We start from the raw sequence: 23,030 nt of genomic DNA on the forward strand, positions 1-23,030 counted from the left end.
AGTGACAGAAGAGAATGTTGTCTTTTAGTGGAAAATGCATCTTAAAATAAGTCCTCAAAAAAGAGTCCACATTTTTTTTTCTGGCAGGTTGGGGTCAGATTTGTCAGATTCGCAACAGGATTTAGGCTTTGACATTCTAATTAATAACTTTTATAGAACTCATGTAGCCCAAATTATGTAGACCACAGTAATAAATTTATAAAATAGAAAAACACATTTACCATTATACATACTGTATATTTGTATTATAATGTAACTAGCTGAAATAATTTACATTAAGTTAATTTTCTTATCATTTATTTATAATTTAATTAAATATGTGATGACTCCATTCCAGACCCCCTGTCCGTTCATTTTAAGTTTTAATATTAACTGGCTTCAGTGCATTTATTTCATCTTTAGCACATTGTTATTTCTGCCTCTGTTAATGTCCACATATCTTTGGCATTTTTCCACACCTAGGTTGAGAGTAATGCAGTGCAAATTGTGGGCTGTTGTTCTATGAATCACTCCAACATGTCATGCACACTGTTCCACCTCATGCAAATGTTTTTTGTCGATTTATTTACAAGACTTCCAAGTACCTTTTGCTCGTCATGCAGGTCATATAATGTGTATCTATAGTCTATTTTTATTTAGATATATAGATACAATTTATGTTTTATATATATATATATATATATATATATATATATATAAAACATAAATTGTATCTATATATCTAAATATATTTATATATATATTAGGTCTGTCACTTTTTATTCGATATTCGAATATGCATTCGAACATGACGTGAAATATGCGTAATCGAACTATAAATAAAATATCCAGTTTTTAAAATACCATGTGTAGCGCATTTTTTACAGTCTATGATTAGACAGTTTGTTTTTTATTTTATTCTTTGCCATCTTATCCAGTAGAGGACTATATAGAGGAATATATTCAAATACATTGCATGATATTCAATGTCCGTTCAAATTATTTTTTCACAAAAGTGACAGCCCTATATATATATAATATTAGTAGTAGTAGTATTCTTTTTTTTTTTTTTTTTTTTTTTTTTTTGCTTAGCGTTCCAGTATGTTGATTTACTATCAATGATGTTCTTTTTAGCTTTCTATTCATCAAAGAATCCTAAACAAAATGTCACAGGTTCCAAAAAATATTAAGCAGCAAAACTGTTTCCAGCATTGGTAATAAATCAATATATTAGAATGATTTCTGAAAGATCTAGATTCTTAAAACACCTAATGAAATTTCTGAATTGCATCACTGAATTACATTATACTTTAAAGTATATTAATTATGTATTATATATGTCTAAATAACCTCTCACACGGAGAAGAATTAAAACTCTTCACATGACTAAGCTAAGTTTCCAAACATCTGAACATAACGAACCAAATGCACATTGACGGATCTTCTTCTGTCTGTTCTGCAAAATGTAAATAAATGTATATTTCTGCAAGCATAAATACTGTGGAAATATAAATATTAATTGTGTCTAGGCAAAGGCATTTCTCCTGGAACAGAGCTAACGTAGTTATAGAGGGTATTCATTTCATACTCTGTGACCGCTTATTTAATTTAAAAATTATAGATTGTATTTAATCTATAAATTACACATTACATACATTACAACAAACTGTTAATGTCATAGGCTACTTTCGATTACAGTACATGATACCACTAATTTATACCTGTTGAAACGTAGACAGCACAAAAAAAATAATAATAATAATTAATAATAATAATTTAAATTATTATTTAAATTATTATTTAAAATTATTTAAATTATTATTTAAAATTATTTAAATTATTATTTAAAATTATTTAAATTATTATTATAAAATTTAAATGTAAAATTATTATTAATCATTATTAGATCTAAAAAAAAGATCTCCATCGCTAGCAAACAATAGCCTTTGCAGATTTGCTTTCAATTGAATGTAGATCCAAAGCCACGTCTTCAACGCTCTTGATGTTCTTACATTTTTTTTTACAACTCTGAGTGAACCGCTTCAGACGGCTCAGCGCATGCTGCAGGGAACTGAACGAATCATTCAAACTGATTCACAAACCAATGTAGTTTGGAATAAACTGAAGCATTTATAACTTGTATTGTATTAAGATAAAGTAACGAGTGGAGCAAAAAACTGACATATGGGCATTATGTAGCAGGCCTTACAGTTTCGAGAGCAATTCGTATTTCTCAACAACACTGTATGGCCTTAAATCCTGACATATGAAGATCTATACATGTAACTTTAATAATGAATAGTCTTGATTTGGTTCTTATCTTTTACAGTATTTATTTAGTATCATAGGTAAAATGTGTTTGATAGTACAAGTTATTTTCCCCTGCAGTCAGACTGGCCAGAGGGTTATCAGCTTGCTGCTGCAATGAACTTCCGCTTCCCCCAGTGTGTTCCTACACCACTGAAAACTCTGATCCCCAATGCCACCAATGAGGCTTTAGACCTCATGAGAGATCTTCTCCAGTGGGACCCAAAGAAAAGACCCTCTGCTGCAAAGGTATATATAAATTGTATTGTTTGATAAAAAATTAAGTTTTGGTGTAGAAAGAATTCAGTTTGAGGTCTGACATTTGTTCTTTTGGTTGGTGTGAAAGGTGTCCGCTTTCATATTTTCACTTCGACACCCTCCAAGTTGACCATTATCCGAAGACTATAGAATCATGCCAAATTATTGTCAGATATCACCCACTGAGGTGTCACTTGACTGACAACCCATAAGGACATGTGTGCACAGATGATTTATCTTCACTATTCAAACTATTCATCTGTCTGCAGTGGAGTTTACAAGTTTTACAAAACACATTTATCCGATTACTCAATTAATCGATGGAATTTTTTGTAGAATACTCGATTACTAAAATATTAGATAGCTACAGCCCTAATTCCATTATAAAAAAAATCCTAGCAATATACAAGATGTGGTTACAGCATGTTTCATATGTAACCTTGGTTCCCTGAGTGGGGAAAAAGATGCTGCATAAGTGGCTATAATCCTCATTTTGCTTGGTTTCCTTCATAGCAAATATGTCTATGATAGTATAAGCACATTCTTCTGAGGCATCAGTAAAGCAACACCTCAGTGGGTGGTGCTAGTGCAGTCTGCCAATAAATTTACTTAAAGGGGGGGTGAAATGCTCGTTTTCACTCAATATCCGGCAGAGATATTTTAAGCAGTTTTACTCACCGCTTGCGGTTCCAACACACGATCGTGACCCTTTTTCGTTGGGATTGCATCATCCTTAAGAAATAAACGATACGCAAATCCGTCGTCAAACTGGGCCTTGTTTGTAAAACAAGCATCTTCGAAATGCAGGGAACAAACAAAAACACTTGCACAACTCCGTTGATGCTCTGTAAAAATAAACTCCATCCACTGGTCCCTTAATGCTGTTTTTTTTTTGGTAATCTGTGCAGGGTTGTCTTGCCCTGGCAACCAAAAACACACTTCTTTTGTGACTTTTCACGACGCTCTCGCTCTGATCAGTGAATCGCTCTGTGAAATGTCTGTGCTCAGCCTCGCTATATGGGAGCGCGCGCTCTTCCGGCAGAAGTTCCCTCAGGACCCATATAAGGAAATTCCGCTCCATCTAACGTCACACAGAGCCATACTCGAAAAAAACTTTCCGAAAATTGTGACAAACCGGAAGGAGTATTTTGGGAACAAAAATACTCCTTCAAACGTACAACTTAATTTTTGAAACTTTGTCCATGTTTAGCATGGGAATCCAACTCTTTAACAGTGTAAAAAACTCAGTATGCATGAAATAGCATTTCACCCCCCCTTTAATTCTGTATAGGCTTCATACAGTTATCACAACAGAGGATTTTTCCATAGCATCAACACATGGTCTCAGGGACCTCAAGGCACCATGTTTAATTAAGTGACGGAGACATTTTCTAAACTCTGTTTCATGAAACAGTGGAATATTGTTCATGTGGACTCCAGTACAGATTGTAATTGTTATGTATATAGCAATCAATGATGTTGAATTATTATAGTAATGCTAATGTACTAATAATTGTTTAGTTCATTTCCACAACAAACATGACCCTTTCGTCCCTTTTTGTGTTATTTCAATTGAGTTCATTTTTGACATCTATATTTTATGTTTGCATAAGTAATTGTTTATAAATATCTTATTAGGCACTCAGATACCCATACTTTCAAGTAGGACAAGTTCTTGGCCCCCTACCCATGACCCCTGATGTACGGAAGGCTCAGATAAAGATGACTCTGCCTAGTGAACCCAGATCAGAGCTGCAGTCTGTCTCAGAACAAGTGCTGCCATCACAGACTAAAGGCCAAAGCAGAAACTCCCATCAGCCACTGCAGCAGATTCTTCTGCCCCAGTCTCTTTCTCAGACAGACCCTCTCGCTCCATACACACAAAAGGTACAAAACCTCCTTCTCAAATGAATGTTGTAATTACCTTTAAAAAACTTGAGATTCCCATATTTTTATGCCACATGATATAACAAAATCTTAAAGTTTGTATTTTGTTATTAACTTTATATTTTGTTTTACTGCATCTTTGGCAAAGTTTTTATTATCATGAACAATGATTTCACCTAGTTTATCTCTTTGTAAATATGAACAGTGAATTCTTTTACAGTAAATATAAATGTACAAAGGGCCTAAAACCAACATTTCGCCACACATGCAGATTGCTAGTGACTAAAATTTATGAAGTATTTATGAAGAATTTATGAAGTAAAAATATGAAGTATTTCATAATAATACACGTAATTTATTATGTTTAGTTTTAGCTCAACTGGTAGAGCATTTGCTTATCAAGCGCAAGGTTGGGGGTTCAAATCCCTGGGGACACATGATATGTAAAAATTTATAGCCTGAATGCACTGTTAATAGCTTTGGATAAAAGCGTCTGTCTGCTAAATGCATACATTTATTTATTTATTTATTTATTTATTTATTTATATTACAAGTGACCTAAACTCATAGCACTTGCAGAGATGGAATTTGTGTGGAGCAGCATTTGATGCAAACTGAATCACTCTGACACCTATTTTTATAATTACAATGGAGTCTTTGTAATTTGATAATTGCGTTAAACCATATTACATTCTTAGTTACTTTTAATTGAATCCTACGTAAAAAGTTGTTATATGTGAGCCTGCTTGATTCTTTGTGTTCCTAACATGAGGTGGTCGGGGCTGAGAACAATTTGATTGGGCTGAAGAATGGACGAAGAAGGTGGGGACAGACCAACATGAAACCCTCAGACAGCTGGGATGAGTCTGACTGTTCTGATTCTGCAGCTTCTCTCTCTAAAAAACCCAGCAAAGGCCCAGAGGAGGAGAAAACTGCTACACAGTATGATGACTACATTCAGTTTAACATAAACAGTTTTGACACTTATTTAATTTGTAGCACATTTCAGTGAGCACACTATTCTGAAACCTAGTGAGCAGACTTACTGTCTACTTACCTTCTAACAAAGCATCCAAAGTGAAATTGAACTATTTGAAATTAAGATAAGTAGTTAAACTGAAGACAGTGTCGTTATTTAGCTCGAGTCAGTTCAATGTTGATTCAGTTCAGTTCAATAACAGAAAGTGCTACATAATTTGTCTCTTATGAACAAATTTGATTCAGCTCAAAAGTATTTTTAAAGAAGACAATAGTGTCATATAGTTTTTGTTCTCATCTAATAGTGTCAGTGCCATCAAATCTGTAATATGAATATTAAGTATATTTTAAACCCCACTAAGCAAGCCAAATGTTACAGTGGCAGGGAACCCAAACTCCATCCTGTGACAGAAACGGAGGAAATATCCTTGGGACCATTTCTTCCATGGCCAAATTAACAAAAATTCTGTGATTTAAGGAAGTTGCTAGATTTATGTTATTCAGTAAATTTTGCATCAATGTGTTTATGTATAATATCAGCATACATCACACTGGCATTAGGGGAAATGGAGAGTTGTAGTCTGAACATGATGGTAGAGCTGCTATTTAGCTAGAAGCAGATGAATGGCTTATCAATGGCCATATGCACAAAGAACATCCTTCTTGTTAAAAAACTTTGGTCCCAACTCATTCTAGCATGATTTGTTCATGGCTGGTCATAAGGATCTGTGCTGAGGACTTGTCTAGTCTAGAAAGCTGTGTTATATTGCTGCCTATCTTTTTAGCAGCCTTTTGTGTTGGGAGCGTGCCTGCGAAACCTGTCTAGTATCATGGGTGCTGACTAAGTTTGATAACAGGGCTTTTGTGTTTCTCTATTGTACGTTCAGTTTCAATTATTCCATTTGAGATTTCACTCTTTCCTTATTTATGTTATGAAAAACTTTGCAGGACCAAGGACCAGAAACCCCTTTATACATTTAGCACTGTAACCAAATTACCAAACACCAGCAGACTGAACCAGCCAGACTTTAGTCACCAGAGCACCTCTTCAGCCAGACAACATTACCTTCGCCAGTCCAGATACCTGCCAGGCAAGATCTAAGTTTAATTTAGTCTTTTCTTGTTTTCATTTATTTTTTATTTATTATTCTGAATTGCAGTGGTGCACAATACATTATATCAAAAATAAGATGAATGATTACCAGTGCATAAATCAAAATGGCTCAAATGGCTGACAATTCCTTACATGGCTTTCTACACATTTTGTAAGTAATATCCCTGCATGTACACAGGTACAGATCATTTGGAATGGCTTGAGATGAGTATCTCACAAAACACACATCACATGTTTAGATCTCATTGATAGATGCCACATTACATCACTGCTTATTTGCATAAAGATTTTTCAGAACCCATTAAAAACACGTCTTCTAAACAAATGTTCCTTTAATGCAGCAAATCGATGTATATGTAAACACCCCATTAGACTATTTTTCATAAATTAGACTTTACATTATTATATCAATCTTAGGGCTAATAAGCAAGAACACGCCATATCTGAGCAACAAGGAATCTCAACAAGACTTGTGGGACACCTCAGCTCCATTGAACAAACCTCTTGCACCCATTGGAGTAGCACCAGTGTCTAGAATCGGCCCAGGTGAGCACAAATGAATTAAAGCTGAGACTAACTTCTCAAATTAATGTGCAACCACAGAATACAAATAAATAAATAAATGGATAACCTTATACAAATGCATTAAGGTGGTTAAAATTAAAAGGTTAATTCACCCAAGAATGAAAATTAGACTGTGTTTTACTCACCCTCAAAGCATTCTATGTGTATGTGACTTTTTTTTTCTTTCAGACGAATCTAATCGGAGTTATTTAAAAAAAAAAAATCCTGGCCCCTCCAAGCCTTGCAATGGAGGTAAGTGGGTGTTGGTTGTAAAAACTTCAGACGACGTGATATAAAGTGCACACATCCTAATAAAACATCCCTCACAAAGCACTGGGGGGGTGAATAAAGGCCTCCTGGTAGTGAATCCATGCATTTTTGTAAGATAAATATACATATTTAAACACCTTTTTTTTTTTTTTTTACTTTGCTGACTGTCATACACGGAAGCCGTTCTTGCGGATGACGCAAGACACCGACATTGGATGATTAGTGACGAAAGAAATGTCGGAGGATTTTGATATAAGCCAAGAGGAGATGGGTTTTCCTTTGCTAAAGTAAGGATACTCTTTCTCCTTTGTTCCTGCGTTTCTCAGAGGCGCGTGCATGATGCATACGTCCTACATCATTGGCCTGAACATCTTCTGCATACCACAGTCAGCAGAAGTGAGAAAATAGCTCACCTGCTGATGATATCAAAAACAAATCTCCACATTTAACAGGTCTGTTACAGATGCACTCACTTTAATTTCACGTCTTTATTTCACGTCTGTTATTTCTGACATCATGTCACTGTTGACAACCAACACCTGCTAGCCCCCAATGAAAGGCTTGGAGGGGCCAGGACAATTTTTTTTATATACCGTATTTTCCGGACTATAAGTCGCACTTTTTTTCATAGTTTGCCTGGTCCTGTGATAGTCAGGTGTGACTTATTTATCTAAATTAATTCGAAATGAACCGAGAGAAATGAACCAATAGAAAACATTACAGTCTGCAGCTGCAAAAGGGGGCTCTATGCTGCTCAGTGCTCTTGTAGTCTACCCCTGAAAACATAGAACGCCCTCTCGTGGCTGTAGACGGTAATGTTTTCTCTTGGTTCTTGGTGCTAAATAAATGCGACTTAGTCCAGTGCGGCTTATATATGTTTTTTCCTCATCATGACGTATTTTTGGACTGATGCGACTTATACTTATGTGCGACTTATAGGCGAAAAATACGGTAACTCCAATGGGGTAGTTGCATATCTCCTCCATCTCGGTCTTGCGAGTGTGTGCGCATAGATATTTCCGGTTGTGCTAAATGTCAGTGCAGAGACCCGGAGAAATCCAAATATTACCTTCTATATGTTTACAGGATTTATAATATCACTTCAAATGCAAATAAGATATACACTGCTATTATTACTATACTATAAATGTTAACTGAGCCAGCGGATTTGAAACTTGTGTGTGTTTGGGTCCGGAGAATGAATGAAATACACTGATGTTCCCTACTGTTCATGAAATTAAAAGTTGAACTCATGGCGTGTATACACAGCTACATAATGTATTTTCATCTTATCAATTATGTAAATGTACAAACTACTTATTTCTCGAAAATGTTTGTATCACATCGATTTTTTTTTATTAAATATTTACCTCGTGAGACATGGACTGCGATTTATCTTCATAAGTATCCATTTCTCAATTGTGCACATGCATCAGTTTGTTTCATCATTATTTTCACAACATATTTTATTATTTGACACAGTTAACTAATACATGACTAATTTTAATATCAGTTTTTTTTCTGATAATTAATGCAAAAGAATAACAAAATAATTGCGCTGCTCATAGACGGATAATGATTTATGCTGCAGATCTTTCACAAAACAAATAAACATTGTTAAAAACACACATGAATGCAAACAGTGATCTTTTAATTAGTGCAAACCTACCATAATTGCATTACATTTAATTGTACAGTTACAGTTATAAATTATCAAAAACAGTTAATAAAACATGCTTTATCAGAAATGTCTGTGCCTCTCGTTTGACAGTTAGAAACCTTGACCTTACATAACAGTCGGAACGAAATCAGCTCTTCGAAAATGTAAAGTATTGCATATTTGAGTGGTTTGAGTTTGAAAGAAGAAATCCCTGTGGACTGACTAACCTGACGCTGATCCAGATAATCAACAGAAGAATAAAGTGTTGTATCTTGATGAATTTCCACACAGAGGTTGTTACATCCCCTTTGGTCTGTTTATGTGTGTTAGGCTTTGTGGGAGGTGTTTGTTTTTATCCAGGAAGAAGACCGGATTGGTTCCTGCAGTCTGATTGGTGTCACGCCCTGATTGATCCGCTGACACCTGGACGTGTATAAAAGCCTCCTACATTACTGTCTTCATTAGCCTTGTGCTCACTCGATACTTTGTCTTGCCTGACTTTGCTTCGATATTTGGTACGCCTGTTGAGAGTTTGTTTAAGTGGAAAGAGTTTGTTGAAGTGGAAAGAGTTTGTTTGATTCTTGTGAACTGCCATATTTGTGATAACGACCACCGCCTGTTTAATGACTTAGATTCCAGATAAACCCCTGAACTGATACCTGTTTATACTTTTGTTTTTATTTTATTTTGGGAGGTAGGGAGTCCGACGCCAACTCTTTGTTTTGATCTTTATTGCCTGTTTTTGATTAGGGAGTTGGGGAAGTAATTGTATTTTATTTTATTCTATTTTGTGGAGTAGGGCAGTAAGAGGTACATATAAATTAGTTATTTTGTTTGTTATGTTTGGCTCTGTCGGCTCCTGAGGTAAAATACCCAATTGTATTATTTTTTTTGACCTGTTAAAATTCAATAAATATTGTTCCATTTATTTCCACATAAAAAGAAACCGTTGCATTTCCTTATTTTTTTTCATGTTATGTCCTTTGCCCTAGACGGGGCGTAACATGAAATTGGGGGCTCGTCCGATTCTTTTTTTTTTTTCTCTTCTTTTCCTAAGACGAAATTACAAACTTGTTTTTCATCAGTGAAACTGGTCGATTTAAGTATTATTCAACTTGTTGTTTGCCTGGGTTTTTTACTTTGTGTGGGAGGAAACGTAGGGGGCGTGATGACGTCAAAATTTGAATTGGAAAAATTTACGATCGATCCCACACATGAACAGTTTGATAAGTGCCGTAAAGACGATTTATTAGTGCTTGCAGATTTCTTTAATATTCGCGTATCTCGTCATGCACTTAAAAAGGAGATAAAGGAGATGTTGCGCATGGAGCTTATAAAACAAAAGGTCTTACCGGAAGAGGGTGTGGCTCCGGGTGTTGCTTTTAACCTAGAACTTGAAGGTTTGGGTGCTGCGGAGGCGGAACTCAAATCTGGCGAAGTCGATGGCATAGATCCCATTGCCCCTTCACCGGGTGAGAAACAATTGGAAATCCGTTTAAAAGAATTAGACCTGGAAATTAGTCGGCAACAGTATCAGAGTCAGCTGCTAAATGTCCAGGCACTTGAGCTTGAGACGCGGCGTGATGTCCGACTGAAAGAGCTGGAGGTCGAGTTAAAGACCAGATTTCAGCGCCCTTCTCCGGAGACAAAGGAGAAGGTTATTCCAGGATCAGTAAGTGCCTCATCTGGTGCATCATCTCCTCTACCTTCAGCGTCGCGAACTGCGCCGGTAAGTTCTCCTGAATTTGATATTAGTAGACAAATTTCGCTTGTTCCGTTGTTCAGAGAGAGTGAAGTAGACACATACTTCACTGTTTTTGAACGAATCGCGACCACATTGCAGTGGCCTAGAAATATTTGGCCTTTGCTTTTACAGTGCAAATTGGTGGGAAAAGCACAGGGAGTGTGCTCTGCTCTAACATTAGAGCAAAGTTTGGAATATGATGCGATTAAAGCGGCAGTGTTACGTGCGTATGAGTTAGTTCCGGAGGCTTACCGTCAGAAATTTAGAAGACATGTAAAAAACCCCAGCCAAACATTTGTTGAGTTCGCTCGTGAAAAGACCACTTTATTTGAGAAATGGTGTGCAGCGAGTAAAATTACGACCTTTGAACAGTTGAAAGAGTTGATTTTGGTTGAGGAGTTTAAAAACTGTATATCTGAAAAAATTGTGGTCTATTTGAACGAACAGAAAGTTTCATCTCTTGCTGATGCTGCTATCTTTGCGGATGAGTTTGTGCTTACTCATAAAGTAATTTTTTCATCATCGCGATCTTCGCAACGCACCTCAATAGATCGTACTCACGATTCTAAGCATTCGGTAGTTTCTCAAAAGGATGATTCATCGCTTGATACCTCTTCGGTAGCTAGAGAATGTTTCTACTGTCATGAAAAGGGTCATTTGATCGCTGCTTGTCCAGTACTGCAGCGGAAAAATCTGCGGAAGACTCACAACATATCTAAGAGTGTAGCTTTCATTCATGTACCGTCTTCTGACTCCTTAAATTCTGTTGACCCGACATTTGAACCATTTGTATGTGATGGAGCAGTTGCTTTGTCTAACTCTGATTCAGAGTTCACACCTGTACGGATTTTAAGAGATACGGGGGCTGCGCAGTCGTTTATTTTAGCAAGTACGCTATCATTCTCACCTCAGTCTAGTTGTGGATCGGATGTGTTGGTTCAGGGAATTGAACTGGGAGTACTGAGAGTTCCTTTACATACCATTTACTTGCGTTCTGGCATTGTGACTGGTGAAGTTAAGGTCGCTGTACGTTCCCAGTTGCCAGTGAAGGGGATTTCTCTCATTCTTGGAAATGATCTTGCTGGAAGTAGAGTTAATGCTCTACCAGAGGTTACAGATATACCGTGTGTATCAGGGGAAGATGATGTGTTAGTGCAGGAATTTCCCAGTGTATTTCAGTCTTGTGTTGTTACTCGGGCACAAGCCCGAAAATTTGAAAATGAGGTTGATCTTTCCAACTCTTTTATGTGTTTAGAGGGGTCAGATATGAAAGCCAATGATGAAAATGATGTTTCCTCAGATGTGATTGTTGGGCTTAATTTTGATTTTCCTTTTGGCAAGCAACAGCTAATCAGTGCCCAGGAAGCGGATAAAACCCTGTTATCGAGCAGTTCTTCTGTGGTAGATAAGACTGAATTACTTAAACATGCAATTGCCTATTTTCTAGAGGACGGCGTACTCATGCGAAAGTGGAGCCCTGAGAAAGTGAAGCATGAGTGGAGCACCGTATTTCAAGTAGTCGTTCCACAATCCTATCGCGGGTACGTACTGAAGCTAGCCCATGACCATGATCTTTCTGGACATCTAGGAGTTAGGAAGACCTATCATAACCTCTTGAAACATTTTTATTGGCCAGGAATGAAATCCTCTGTGTCCCAATATTGCCGTTCGTGTCATTACTGCCAAGTTGCAGGAAAGCCTAATCAGGTTATTTCTCCTGCACCTTTAAGGCCAGTCCCAGTGCTAAGTGAACCATTCGAAAAGCTGGTGATAGATTGTGTAGGACCTCTGCCTAAGACTAAGTCTGGACATGTGTATTTGTTGACTATGATGTGTTCCGCTACTAGATTCCCTGAAGCCATTCCACTGCGTTCGTTAAAGACCCCCAACATCGTGAAGGCCCTGGTGAAATTTTGCACTACTTTTGGTCTACCAAAAATTATACAATCTGATCAAGGAACAAATTTCACCTCGCGCCTGTTTCGTAAGGTAATGAAAGAACTGAATGTTACCCACGCTGTGTCAAGTGCCTATCATCCTCAGTCCCAAGGTGTCATCGAACGGTTTCACCAGACTCTAAAAACTATGATTCGTACTTATTGTTTACAACATGAGAAAGATTGGGATGAGGAGGTACCACTTTTGCTGTTTGCTGTTCGTAACACGGTGCAAGAGTCGTTGGGATTTAGCCCAGCTGAGTTAGTCTTCGGGCACTCACTGCGTGGACCATTAAAGTTGCTTCAAGAGCATCTCCTCTCTGAAACCCACTCATCAGAACCTTCCTCCAATGTGTTAGATTATGTCAGTTCATTTCACGAACGTCTACATTCTGCATGGAGGCTTGCTCGTCAGTCTTTAACCTCATCACAGTCTCGAATGAAGGATAAATATGACAAAAAGTCTGTCAAACGCTCCTTTGAGGTTGGTGATAAAGTGCTTGTGTTGTTACCTATACCGGGTTCCTCATTGCAAGCAAAGTTTGCAGGCCCATATGAAATCGAAAAGAAATTAAGTGATACAGACTATGTTGTACGGACCCCTGAGAGACACCGAAAGTCTCGTGTTTGTCACGTAAACATGTTGAAATTGTATGTTTCACGTTCAAACTCTGAAAATTCTAGAAATGCTCGGATAATTTCTCCCACTGTCGCTGTTCCTGTGGAAGTAGTTTCATCTGCTGATTCTCCTAGTATTGATGGCCTTAGTTTGGGCAGTGCGGCCTTATCCGGTGCTCGTTTACAAAACTCAGAAGCCCTTACAACACTAAGTTCAAAACTATCCCATTTATCAGAGTCATCTCGAGATGAGTTGTTACAGTTAGTTGAGAAATTTTCCTTCCTTTTCTCAGACGTACCAACTGTAACCAATCTGTTACAGCATGATATTGATGTTGCTGATCATCGCCCAATTAAGCAAAATGCTTATCGTGTAAACCCTGCCAAGCGTGAAATAATGAAACGAGAAACTGAATACCTTGTGAAGCATGGGTTAGCTGTGCCTAGTTCTAGCCCCTGGTGCTCTCCATGTTTGCTGGTTCCGAAAACTGATGGTACCTCACGCTTCTGTACAGACTACAGAAAGGTTAACCAGGTCACTAAACCAGATTCCCATCCACTTCCACGGATAGAAGATTGTATTGACAGGATTGGGAAATCTAAGTTTGTAACCAAGTTGGACTTACTCAAGGGGTACTGGCAAGTGCCACTCACGGAGCGTGCATCTGAGATTTCAGCATTTGCTACTCCAGATGCCTTCTTACAGTATAAGGTCTTGGCTTTCGGCCTTAAAAATGCTCCAGCAACGTTTCAACGTTTGATGTGTAAAGTACTGTCTAATGTGAAAAATTGTGAGGCTTATCTTGACGATGTTGTGTGTTATTCCGAGACCTGGAAGGGTCATTTGGAGGTATTGGAGGAAGTGTTTGTTAGGTTTCAAGAAGCTAATCTAACCCTCAATCTTGCTAAATGTGAATTTTGTCATGCTACTGTTAGGTACTTAGGAAAGGAAGTGGGTCAGGGCACTGTACGACCAGTCGAAGCCAAAGTCAACGCCATTGTTAATTTTCCTATACCGCAGACAAAAAGGGAGCTTCGAGGTTTCCTTGGCATGGCTGGATTCTACAGAAGTTTCTGTAGGAATTTTTCTGATGTAGTGAAACCTCTTACTGATAACCTCCGAAAAGCAATTCCCTTTTTGTGGACTCCTCAGTGTCAGATTGCTTTTGATTCTTTGAAGAATTTGTTATGCAGCGCTCCTGTCTTAGCCACTCCTGACTTCACCAAACCGTTTAAACTTGAGGTTGATGCAAGCGGAACTGGTGCAGGTGCTGTACTGTTACAAGAAGATGAAAATGGAATTGATCACCCATTGTGTTTTTTTTCTAAGAAGTTTAATCGTCATCAATGTAACTACAGTACAATTGAGAAAGAAGCACTCGCGCTTTTGCTAGCTTTGCAACAGTTTGAAGTTTATATTGGTTCAAGTTCACAACCTGTTGAAGTTTTTACTGATCACAACCCTCTTGTATTTTTACAGAAGTTCTGTAACAAAAATCAAAGACTCATGCGCTGGGCTTTAATTTGTCAAGATTTTAACTTGCACATCCAGTACAAGAAGGGCACAGATAATGTTATTGCGGATTCTCTATCAAGATCTTGTGTATAAACATGTTTTCATGTTTATTTTTGTGTATGGGGGTGTTACATCCCCTTTGGTCTGTTTATGTGTGTTAGGCTTTGTGGGAGGTGTTTGTTTTTATCCAGGAAGAAGACCGGATTGGTTCCTGCAGTCTGATTGGTGTCACGCCCTGATTGATCCGCTGACACCTGGACGTGTATAAAAGCCTCCTACATTACTGTCTTCATTAGCCTTGTGCTCACTCGATACTTTGTCTTGCCTGACTTTGCTTCGATATTTGGTACGCCTGTTGAGAGTTTGTTTAAGTGGAAAGAGTTTGTTGAAGTGGAAAGAGTTTGTTTGATTCTTGTGAACTGCCATATTTGTGATAACGACCACCGCCTGTTTAATGACTTAGATTCCAGATAAACCCCTGAACTGATACCTGTTTATACTTTTGTTTTTATTTTATTTTGGGAGGTAGGGAGTCCGACGCCAACTCTTTGTTTTGATCTTTATTGCCTGTTTTTGATTAGGGAGTTGGGGAAGTAATTGTATTTTATTTTATTCTATTTTGTGGAGTAGGGCAGTAAGAGGTACATATAAATTAGTTATTTTGTTTGTTATGTTTGGCTCTGTCGGCTCCTGAGGTAAAATACCCAATTGTATTATTTTTTTTGACCTGTTAAAATTCAATAAATATTGTTCCATTTATTTCCACATAAAAAGAAACCGTTGCATTTCCTTATTTTTTTTCATGTTATGTCCTTTGCCCTAGACGGGGCGTAACAGAGGTACGCAAAAATGTAGGGATGATGTTTCCCCATGTCTTTGATATACCACTATCCGCTGTTAAATTTGAAAATCATTAATTATATACATCTAGCCAAGTTTCGTATCCAAGTTTCCCTTACAGTAATTGCGAGCGTCACAAGACCGGAAGTAAGTATGCAAGCTCACCGGTGCCATTTTGTGGATTCGTCTGAAAGAAGAAAGTCAACTAGGATGCTTTTAGGGCAATTAAAACACAGGCTAATTTTCATTTTTGGGTGAACTAACCCTTTAACCACATTGTACTTTATTTTATTAAATTGTTGTTTTTTTATTAATAAAATTATATTGATGAGGGTCATAACATTTTTATTTATTTATTTTGTTTTATTTATTTTTTGTACATGCCGAATTAAGAAATGTTATTATTTTTAGTCAATTTGTTCTCCTTTATGCATTCTAGGGTAACTAAAAAAGCCACATTGCATTAAACTCATCCATTTACTGAATTTGAACTGACGGCAAACAGGATGCAGCATTGCAATTCAAAATTGAAATTAATAAAGTAGAATTAAAATGGAATTTAGAAAAAGCAGTGTTTACTGTGTAGGGTAGTTAAAAACAACAAATGATACATGTCTGTTTTATGCATTACACATAGTACTGAGTTTCTATGTCTATAAACATTAAATAAACTATAAAAATTCATTTTTTTTTTAGAAGAATTGAGTGGGTATATTTAGCAAAAATGTAGATAATAAAAAAACTTGTTTGATTTGTTTCTTTAGCTGGTTATGTTCTCTTTCTTGACTCTTAAGTTGTGGCCTCTCCTCACAGGAAATATTGTTACAACCACATACAATCTTTCTGGAGGATATATACCTTCTTTCCAGAAGAAGGAAGTTGGAACTGTAGGACAAAGGATTCAGCTCGCCCCTCTTGGACACCAGCATGCACGTAAGAGTTTGGTTTTAGAATTCATCCTCAAATAATTAACTTTTGCCTTTCTTTGTTTTTTTTTAGAACAGCATTATAGATTCATATTTTTTATGCTGCATGTATGTTGGCTTTGCAATACTGATATTAAATTTAAAGGTGAAGTGTGTAATTTTTGTAAAGTTAAAATATATTCTTTGTTTATTATAATATGTATGTTTGTTTCCCTGACAAATGGAAACACAAAGGCATTATCAAAACGTTGCTCTGTTTGATTGAGCAGCCCGACCAACCAGAAAATTCCCAAAACAATGGTAGGAGGAGGCACATTATTATTTAAGATGAAAACAGCCTCCCTCCCCCAATTCTACATTTTAAAAATGTGACAAGTCTGACATAGCAACATTGCCTCAAATAGTGCTGTGTTTGGGATTTGAAATCCATTTGGTGACATTATGCCACAAAACCTACACACCTTTATACTAAATATTATTCTTACGAGACCCAAAATTTTTACTCCCCATATAAGCTTTTGTTTGTTTGTTTGTTCTTGTTCTTAGTTATAAAAAAAAAAAAAGTGTTCTACACATCTGTTGCTAGACCTCTAAAATCTGCTGTTTCTTTCTACATTCATTCATTCATTCACTCCGTCTCTGTCTGTCTGTGTCTCTCTCTCATCTTTATATCTGCTCTTAGTTGATCTCTCTGCCACTGCTGACTCAAAAACTGGCAAAGCTAAACCTTCAAAGTCCAAACCTTCCTCTACAGTTTCAGTCAGTGAGATCTCTGAAGGTAAAATCTCTGAACAGTTTAAGTTTTTGGTCAGCACTTCTTTCCAGGGTCCAAAATTAACGTTGTTACACCTTCCAGGTTCATTTTTACTTTTATTTTGTTATTGTTTGTACAGTGAATTTATATAACTGATACCATAACTGATACTTAATGCTATTATAGACTTCATTGAATACATACATTGAAATGACTGTCATTTGCAGCATCATATATGAGTCAGTCAGTGTATAATGGCTGTTGTCACAGTTCTTCCCGTTGGCAAATGTAAATTTTTGGCCTCTTCATTACCATGATCCTGTCAGAAGGAGCCCTTAACTCTGGCTTTGCTGATTTTGCACAAGTGTGAAATGCTCTTTCTTGCTTCTCAGATTATGAAGGATGGAAGAGGAGAGCTGATCAAACCCATAATAAAGGAACAAGTTACTCGGCTCTGGGCAAAAACTCTACCAATCTCATTACTCGTGCTCCACCAGTTCAGCCAGTGCATGGGCGGGTCGACTGGGCTGCAAAATATGGAAGCCATCGCTAATATATATATCATGCGAGCTACGGCTGCCGTGAGGTCTAAGGCCTGTTTCAACACTCGTGAATATTGTATAAACACTTATTTTGTTTCTAAGAGGAGTATATAGGATAGATCCACAACACTTAAGCCCACGGCTCCTTAATTGTTCAATTAAAAACAAGAATCTGTACAATGGACTTTTACAAACCTAACAATTTGTCGATCTTTAAATCTGTCTTGTTTAGTTTATGCATCCAATGCCTGTAATCTCTATTTTCAATGAAATGGTTAGATCTATATTCCATATATTGTATGTATTTTTTTGTAACCCTATTGACATTTTTTATAGTATGCAGTTTTTAAATATATTCTTGTTTTCTTTTTTATGTGTTACTATAATTCATACTGCAAGGCAGTGTTATTTATATTTCCTAGTGTGTGGAGTAGCCCTTTTTCCGTTTGTTTTTTTTTTTTTTTTTTTCTGTAAACATTACTCAGAATTAACACATGAACACATATAATGGAGATAACAGTGATTGGGTCGGGCTGAACTCAAATGAATAAATAATGTTTTGTTAGTGTATTATATGCATAAAATGGGCATGTTTTCAACAGAAGTCTTTAATTCAGATATTCACCTGACAACAATATGACAATGAACTATAATGACATGTTGTTCAAAGAAAATTATGTTTGAATGAAAGCAGACCATGATTTCTGTTTGGGTATTACGATTGCTGAGGTTTCTGTAGCATTCTGGCTCCGAGTTTTGCCAGCATCAGGACACTGCAAGAAAAAATTAAAGGAATAGGTCAGGCAAAAATAAAACTTCTTAATAGTCATCAGAAATGACAAATTTTGGTCCGTTCCTTACTCAAAGCTGTTGAATGACTTAAGAAGACAAAATATGTATTGACAAGGCACACAGGCAACTTTTATAATACTACTTATGGTATTTTTTGGAGCTTGACAGTCATGGTATTATAGAAAAGCTGCATCAAAGTTAATTTAAAGTTCTAACCCTTTTGTTTCATGGAAGCAAGCAAGTCAAAGTTGGTAATATTTATGGTACTTTTTGTGTTATAAATGACATGCTAAAATTTTTGGAGTGTGAGAGGCTAAGTGAGATTTAGTATAAAGTGGTCAGAAGTCCAGGAACAGAATTTTAATATTTCTGTTTCTCTTCACTTTAATCTCTTTTTTTGCTGCAGTCTGCATGGGTATGTGACCTGTTTATCTTTTTTATTAGTTGTTAATAAGTGAAAATATTTTACTAACAGTCGAGAGCTCTATCGTGCAAGAAAAAGGGAAACCCTGTATTAGACAAATGAAGTGTGATGTGTGGTGTGTGGTAGGTACCTCGCTCCAGCGATAAGACCAGCTGGAATGATTTTGTGCGAGTTATAGAATCTTTTTCCCATGATAGCAGCAAGTGTCCCAGATGCAGCTGAGAGAGGAAAAATATTGATGACACGTAGTGTAATTCAAAATCACTGTCACCTAATTTTATAAAACAAACATTAATACTGCTGATCACTTTTCAACTGCAACAAATATAATAATTGCACAATGCATGAAAAAAATAAAATAAATGCACACCTAAAGAAACCCAAATATTTTTGGGATCTTGTGATGTCTGGTAAGCACCAAAACCAGCCAAACCACCAAAGAGCAGCCCAGCTGCTAGGGACGGAACACTGCCTGCAAGACAAAATAAATAAAACATAAAATATACAAAAACACTGTGTTGATGAATGATATAAATTGTATAAAGTGTCAAAAGGAATTCAGAGTGCAAAATAAAGAGTGTTTAAAACATTTAGATGTTTGTAATTATCCACTTAAAACTTGTAAAACAAAAAATAGCAATTGTACAACAGAACTGAAGACCTTTAAAGATCATGCACAGGTTTTTGGTTCCAAATTGTGACATTTTCACTGAATATAGAGGAAACAACAAAATCTGTGTGAAAATAAATGATTGCAAAACTGTTTTTGTTAAAAATGGGATAAAGGTGGTGCATGTGTAGGATGTAATCTTAAACTTATGTTTTACATATAACAAATAACCTCATTACAAACATTCAGAATAAAATGCAAAAACAGACGTAATCAATTTACATATTCCAGTGGGAGAATATATATATATATATATATATACTTTTATATAATCCTGTATTTTAATGTAAAAAAACACTGCCAAACATCCATTGTACTAGGTTTGGCCTTATTAATTTGTGCTTTTGTACATTCACAGGCAACTATTTTGAGAAGACTATGGATCCAATACGTTTTCCCACACATGTGTGGTGTAAACCAGTTCTGTATTATCTTTTTTTTTACTGCTGTAAAACCAGCAAGCAGCATTCTTTTTTTTTTTTTTTTTTTTTTTTTTTGTATTGAGCTTATACAGAAGCCAGAATCATCAAGAAGACATAAACTAGGCTTAGCCATGTAATCAGTTTGTAGTAAAGAGGATAAAACAAAGTTTACATGTGTCCACAGATTATTGACAACAGGACACTCCCAAAACGTATGAAGAAAAGTATCTGATGATGCAGTATTACAGATATGGCAATTGTAATTTGGTTGTAGTTTAATTTTGAATCTTTTGTGAGGAGTTGCATATGCTCTGTGAACAACATAGACACGTATAAAACGATGAACCGAATTTTTTTAGGTTAAACTGAGGTTAGACCACACCCTCTCCCAGTCAACTGTGGGATGAGATCCAACTGGTTTAGCTGATAAATGTTTTATCTAATTTCCCAGTTTGACAAGCAATGGCCAGCAAACAAGCCTGGGCTCTTAATAATGTAAACTCTATAAATTATAATCTCTTGAGCTTTGTTATTACCTGCTTTGACATATCCTATGACTCCTCCAGATGCTACTAGTGCTGCGTATCCATATCCAGCCCAGTCCACTGCCATCATCAACACCTCAACACACAAGTTACATAAAAATGTCAAACATTCACAGCTTCAAAGTTTGCAGACAGGAACAGACAGTCTGAATGAAACTTACACAAACATACACATAATGTTTCTGGTATACGGGGACTCTCCAGAGGTGCGATGGTTTTTATTTCGTACGAACTGTGTGACAGCATAATATTAGGATATTGTTTATGAGGATGACATACAAACATAAGTAACCTTACACAAACCTACTGGCAAACACCGTTTAGCATGTTTGTTTGTGTGTCCTCCTCATAAACAATGTTTACGTTGTTATACCAATGCCATTAAACACATTTTGCAATAGACATTGTGTCTCCATAAACCATATTTTCAAACACACACAAAATGCGCTGTTGAAACTCTAGCTGTTATCAGATCTTTGCATAACTCGGGTCATAAATTGCATTTCTGCTGTATAAAAAAACATAGACTGGTGTTACTCTCAAAAGTATATTCTACATTCATCACATTGTTGCAATAAAAATATTAAATAATACCGCTGCCTGAGAATCTGTTTTCGCTGAGACGAAGTTCTCGTGATCCAAAAACGGTCGACTTGTGTACTGCTTAATCGTGAAATGAACGCTAGCTTACGCACCTGACGTAGCCTAATCGTTTCGAAATGTTTCTAGTTGACTTATGGGAAATGAAGTTTACTTTAACTCTTCTGAATGACTTTTGTAATATATATATTACAAAAACTTATGGCAGTTTTGAGGATTTGAGGATGTTTCTTTTTCTGTAAGAATACATTTTTTAAATACATTTTTATAAGTGCAAACCGATTTTTGGAAGAATTTAACTTTTTATTTAATTGCTTTTTGAAAAAAAAAAATATATATATATATATATTATATATGTGTGTGTGTGTGTGTGTGTGCGTGTGTGTGTGTGCGTGTGTGTGTGTGTGTGACCCTGCTGTTAATTATTTTGTTTTGCATTGCAAATAGTTTAACTTCAAGACACTTTGTCTAGATTTGAAGTCGTTTTTAACATAGATTTGCCATTCAAAAACTTAAAAAGTTAACTCAGTTTAGGCCTATTTGTTAACTATCCATCCATTCTACAAACTCCTTATCCTCTGCAGTCTGCAGCATCATGGGGATGCTGAAGGCTATCCCAGTGACTTCCCCTGGCGCAAGAGGGAAAAACACACTAGACAGATGGCCAGTCATTCACAGAGCTCACACACAGACTTACACACATTTACACCTGCTGACAATTTAGTGTCTCCAATTCAACCTATAATGCATGTCTGGATTGTGGGGGGACTAGAGTACATGGAGGAAACCCACACAGACATTCAAATGCCCTTCAGAAAAGTCTCCTGGCTCAGATTTTACTTGAACATACTGCACAACTTCTTGGACATTATCATTTCTAGGCTAGACTATATTGCAATGCTCTTCTGGCTGGACTTCTATCATGTGCAATCAAACTTCATCAAATGATTCAGAATGCAGCAGCATGCCAGTCCCGAAGGGGCCCATGTTATTGCATTACGAGCAGTTCCTGTGTTTATTTGCCTCTTTATGATGAATTGCTTGTTGTATTCCTCTTCTTCTCTTTGAATAAAAGTGTTTGTTAAATTAATACATTTAATTTAAATGAATAATGGATAACACCTTCTATGAGCCAATTTTTATAACACTTTATAAGGGTATTCTTAAGGCATTATAATGAATGCATAATGCTTTATATAAAAAGTTATGTTGTTAAATATAAATAATCAATTATAATACATATAAAACATTTATTTGAGGTTAGATCTTTTATGGCCATCATCCTGGTCCACCACCCAAAAAAACTAAATCACTGGATCACAAGGATTTTATTTTTGGACTTCAGTTGGGCCTTCAATACCATCATGCCCGATCTTCTCTCAGACAAACTGACCCAGGTCTCTGTGCCCACCTTCTGTCAGTGGATCACCAACTTCCTGACAGACAGGCAACAGCTAGTGAGGTTGGGGAAACTAACATCCAGAACCCTCACTATCAGTACTGGCACCCCCCAGGGATGTTTTCTCTCTACTTGTCTGGATCAGAGCCAGTTAGAAGCAGGATGTGGGTGGAGAAAAACTCCTACGTTTAAATAACATATAGAAAATATCTGCTTGATAAATTATTATGGAGCTGGGAATAAGCCCAAATAAGCAACTACACTTTAGAAACAAGCCCAAAAAA

At 36.5% G+C, this 23,030-nt stretch overlaps 2 protein-coding genes across 9 annotated transcripts in view; one reads left to right on the forward strand and one right to left on the reverse strand.

Moving 5' to 3' along the window:
* mak (male germ cell-associated kinase) overlaps positions 1–18,265 on the forward strand; it is a 57,052-nt gene extending 38,787 nt beyond the window's left edge. For 5 of the 7 annotated variants that reach the window (XM_026237765.1, XM_026237764.1, XM_026237767.1 and 2 more), the window contains 8 exons: positions 2,368–2,535; positions 4,183–4,431; positions 5,204–5,373; positions 6,358–6,500; positions 6,941–7,069; positions 16,486–16,605; positions 17,281–17,376; positions 17,745–18,265. In XM_026237765.1, coding sequence (XP_026093550.1) covers positions 2,368–2,535; positions 4,183–4,431; positions 5,204–5,373; positions 6,358–6,500; positions 6,941–7,069; positions 16,486–16,605; positions 17,281–17,376; positions 17,745–17,905 — 1,236 coding nt within the window. In that variant the 3' untranslated portion in view covers positions 17,906–18,265. Of the gene's footprint in view, positions 1–2,367; positions 2,536–4,182; positions 4,432–5,203; positions 5,374–6,357; positions 6,501–6,940; positions 7,070–7,276; positions 7,998–16,485; positions 16,606–17,280; positions 17,377–17,744 lie in introns of those variants that run through there. The other 2 variants (XM_026237766.1, XM_026237769.1) reach the window with 2 other exon arrangements.
* A 219-nt stretch (positions 18,266–18,484) lies between these two features.
* Positions 18,485–21,475, reverse strand: LOC113066116 (transmembrane protein 14C-like). 2 transcript variants are annotated; one of them, XM_026237773.1, is made up of 5 exons: positions 21,342–21,475; positions 20,739–20,823; positions 19,481–19,582; positions 19,241–19,328; positions 18,485–18,667 (listed from the first exon to the last, which is right to left on the reverse strand). In XM_026237773.1, exons 2-5 carry the CDS (start codon positions 20,815–20,817, stop codon positions 18,610–18,612), a joined length of 327 nt encoding a protein of 108 aa, XP_026093558.1. In that variant the 5' UTR covers positions 20,818–20,823; positions 21,342–21,475; the 3' UTR covers positions 18,485–18,609. The 2 variants fall into 2 exon arrangements, with proteins under 2 accessions (XP_026093558.1, XP_026093557.1); XM_026237772.1 differs by having other exon boundaries at positions 19,241–19,381.
* Positions 21,476–23,030: the final 1,555 nt, after the last annotated feature.

This window comes from Carassius auratus, chromosome 49 (assembly GCF_003368295.1).
Source record: "Carassius auratus strain Wakin chromosome 49, ASM336829v1, whole genome shotgun sequence".
In the NCBI taxonomy this organism is placed as follows: Eukaryota; Metazoa; Chordata; class Actinopteri; order Cypriniformes; family Cyprinidae; genus Carassius; species Carassius auratus.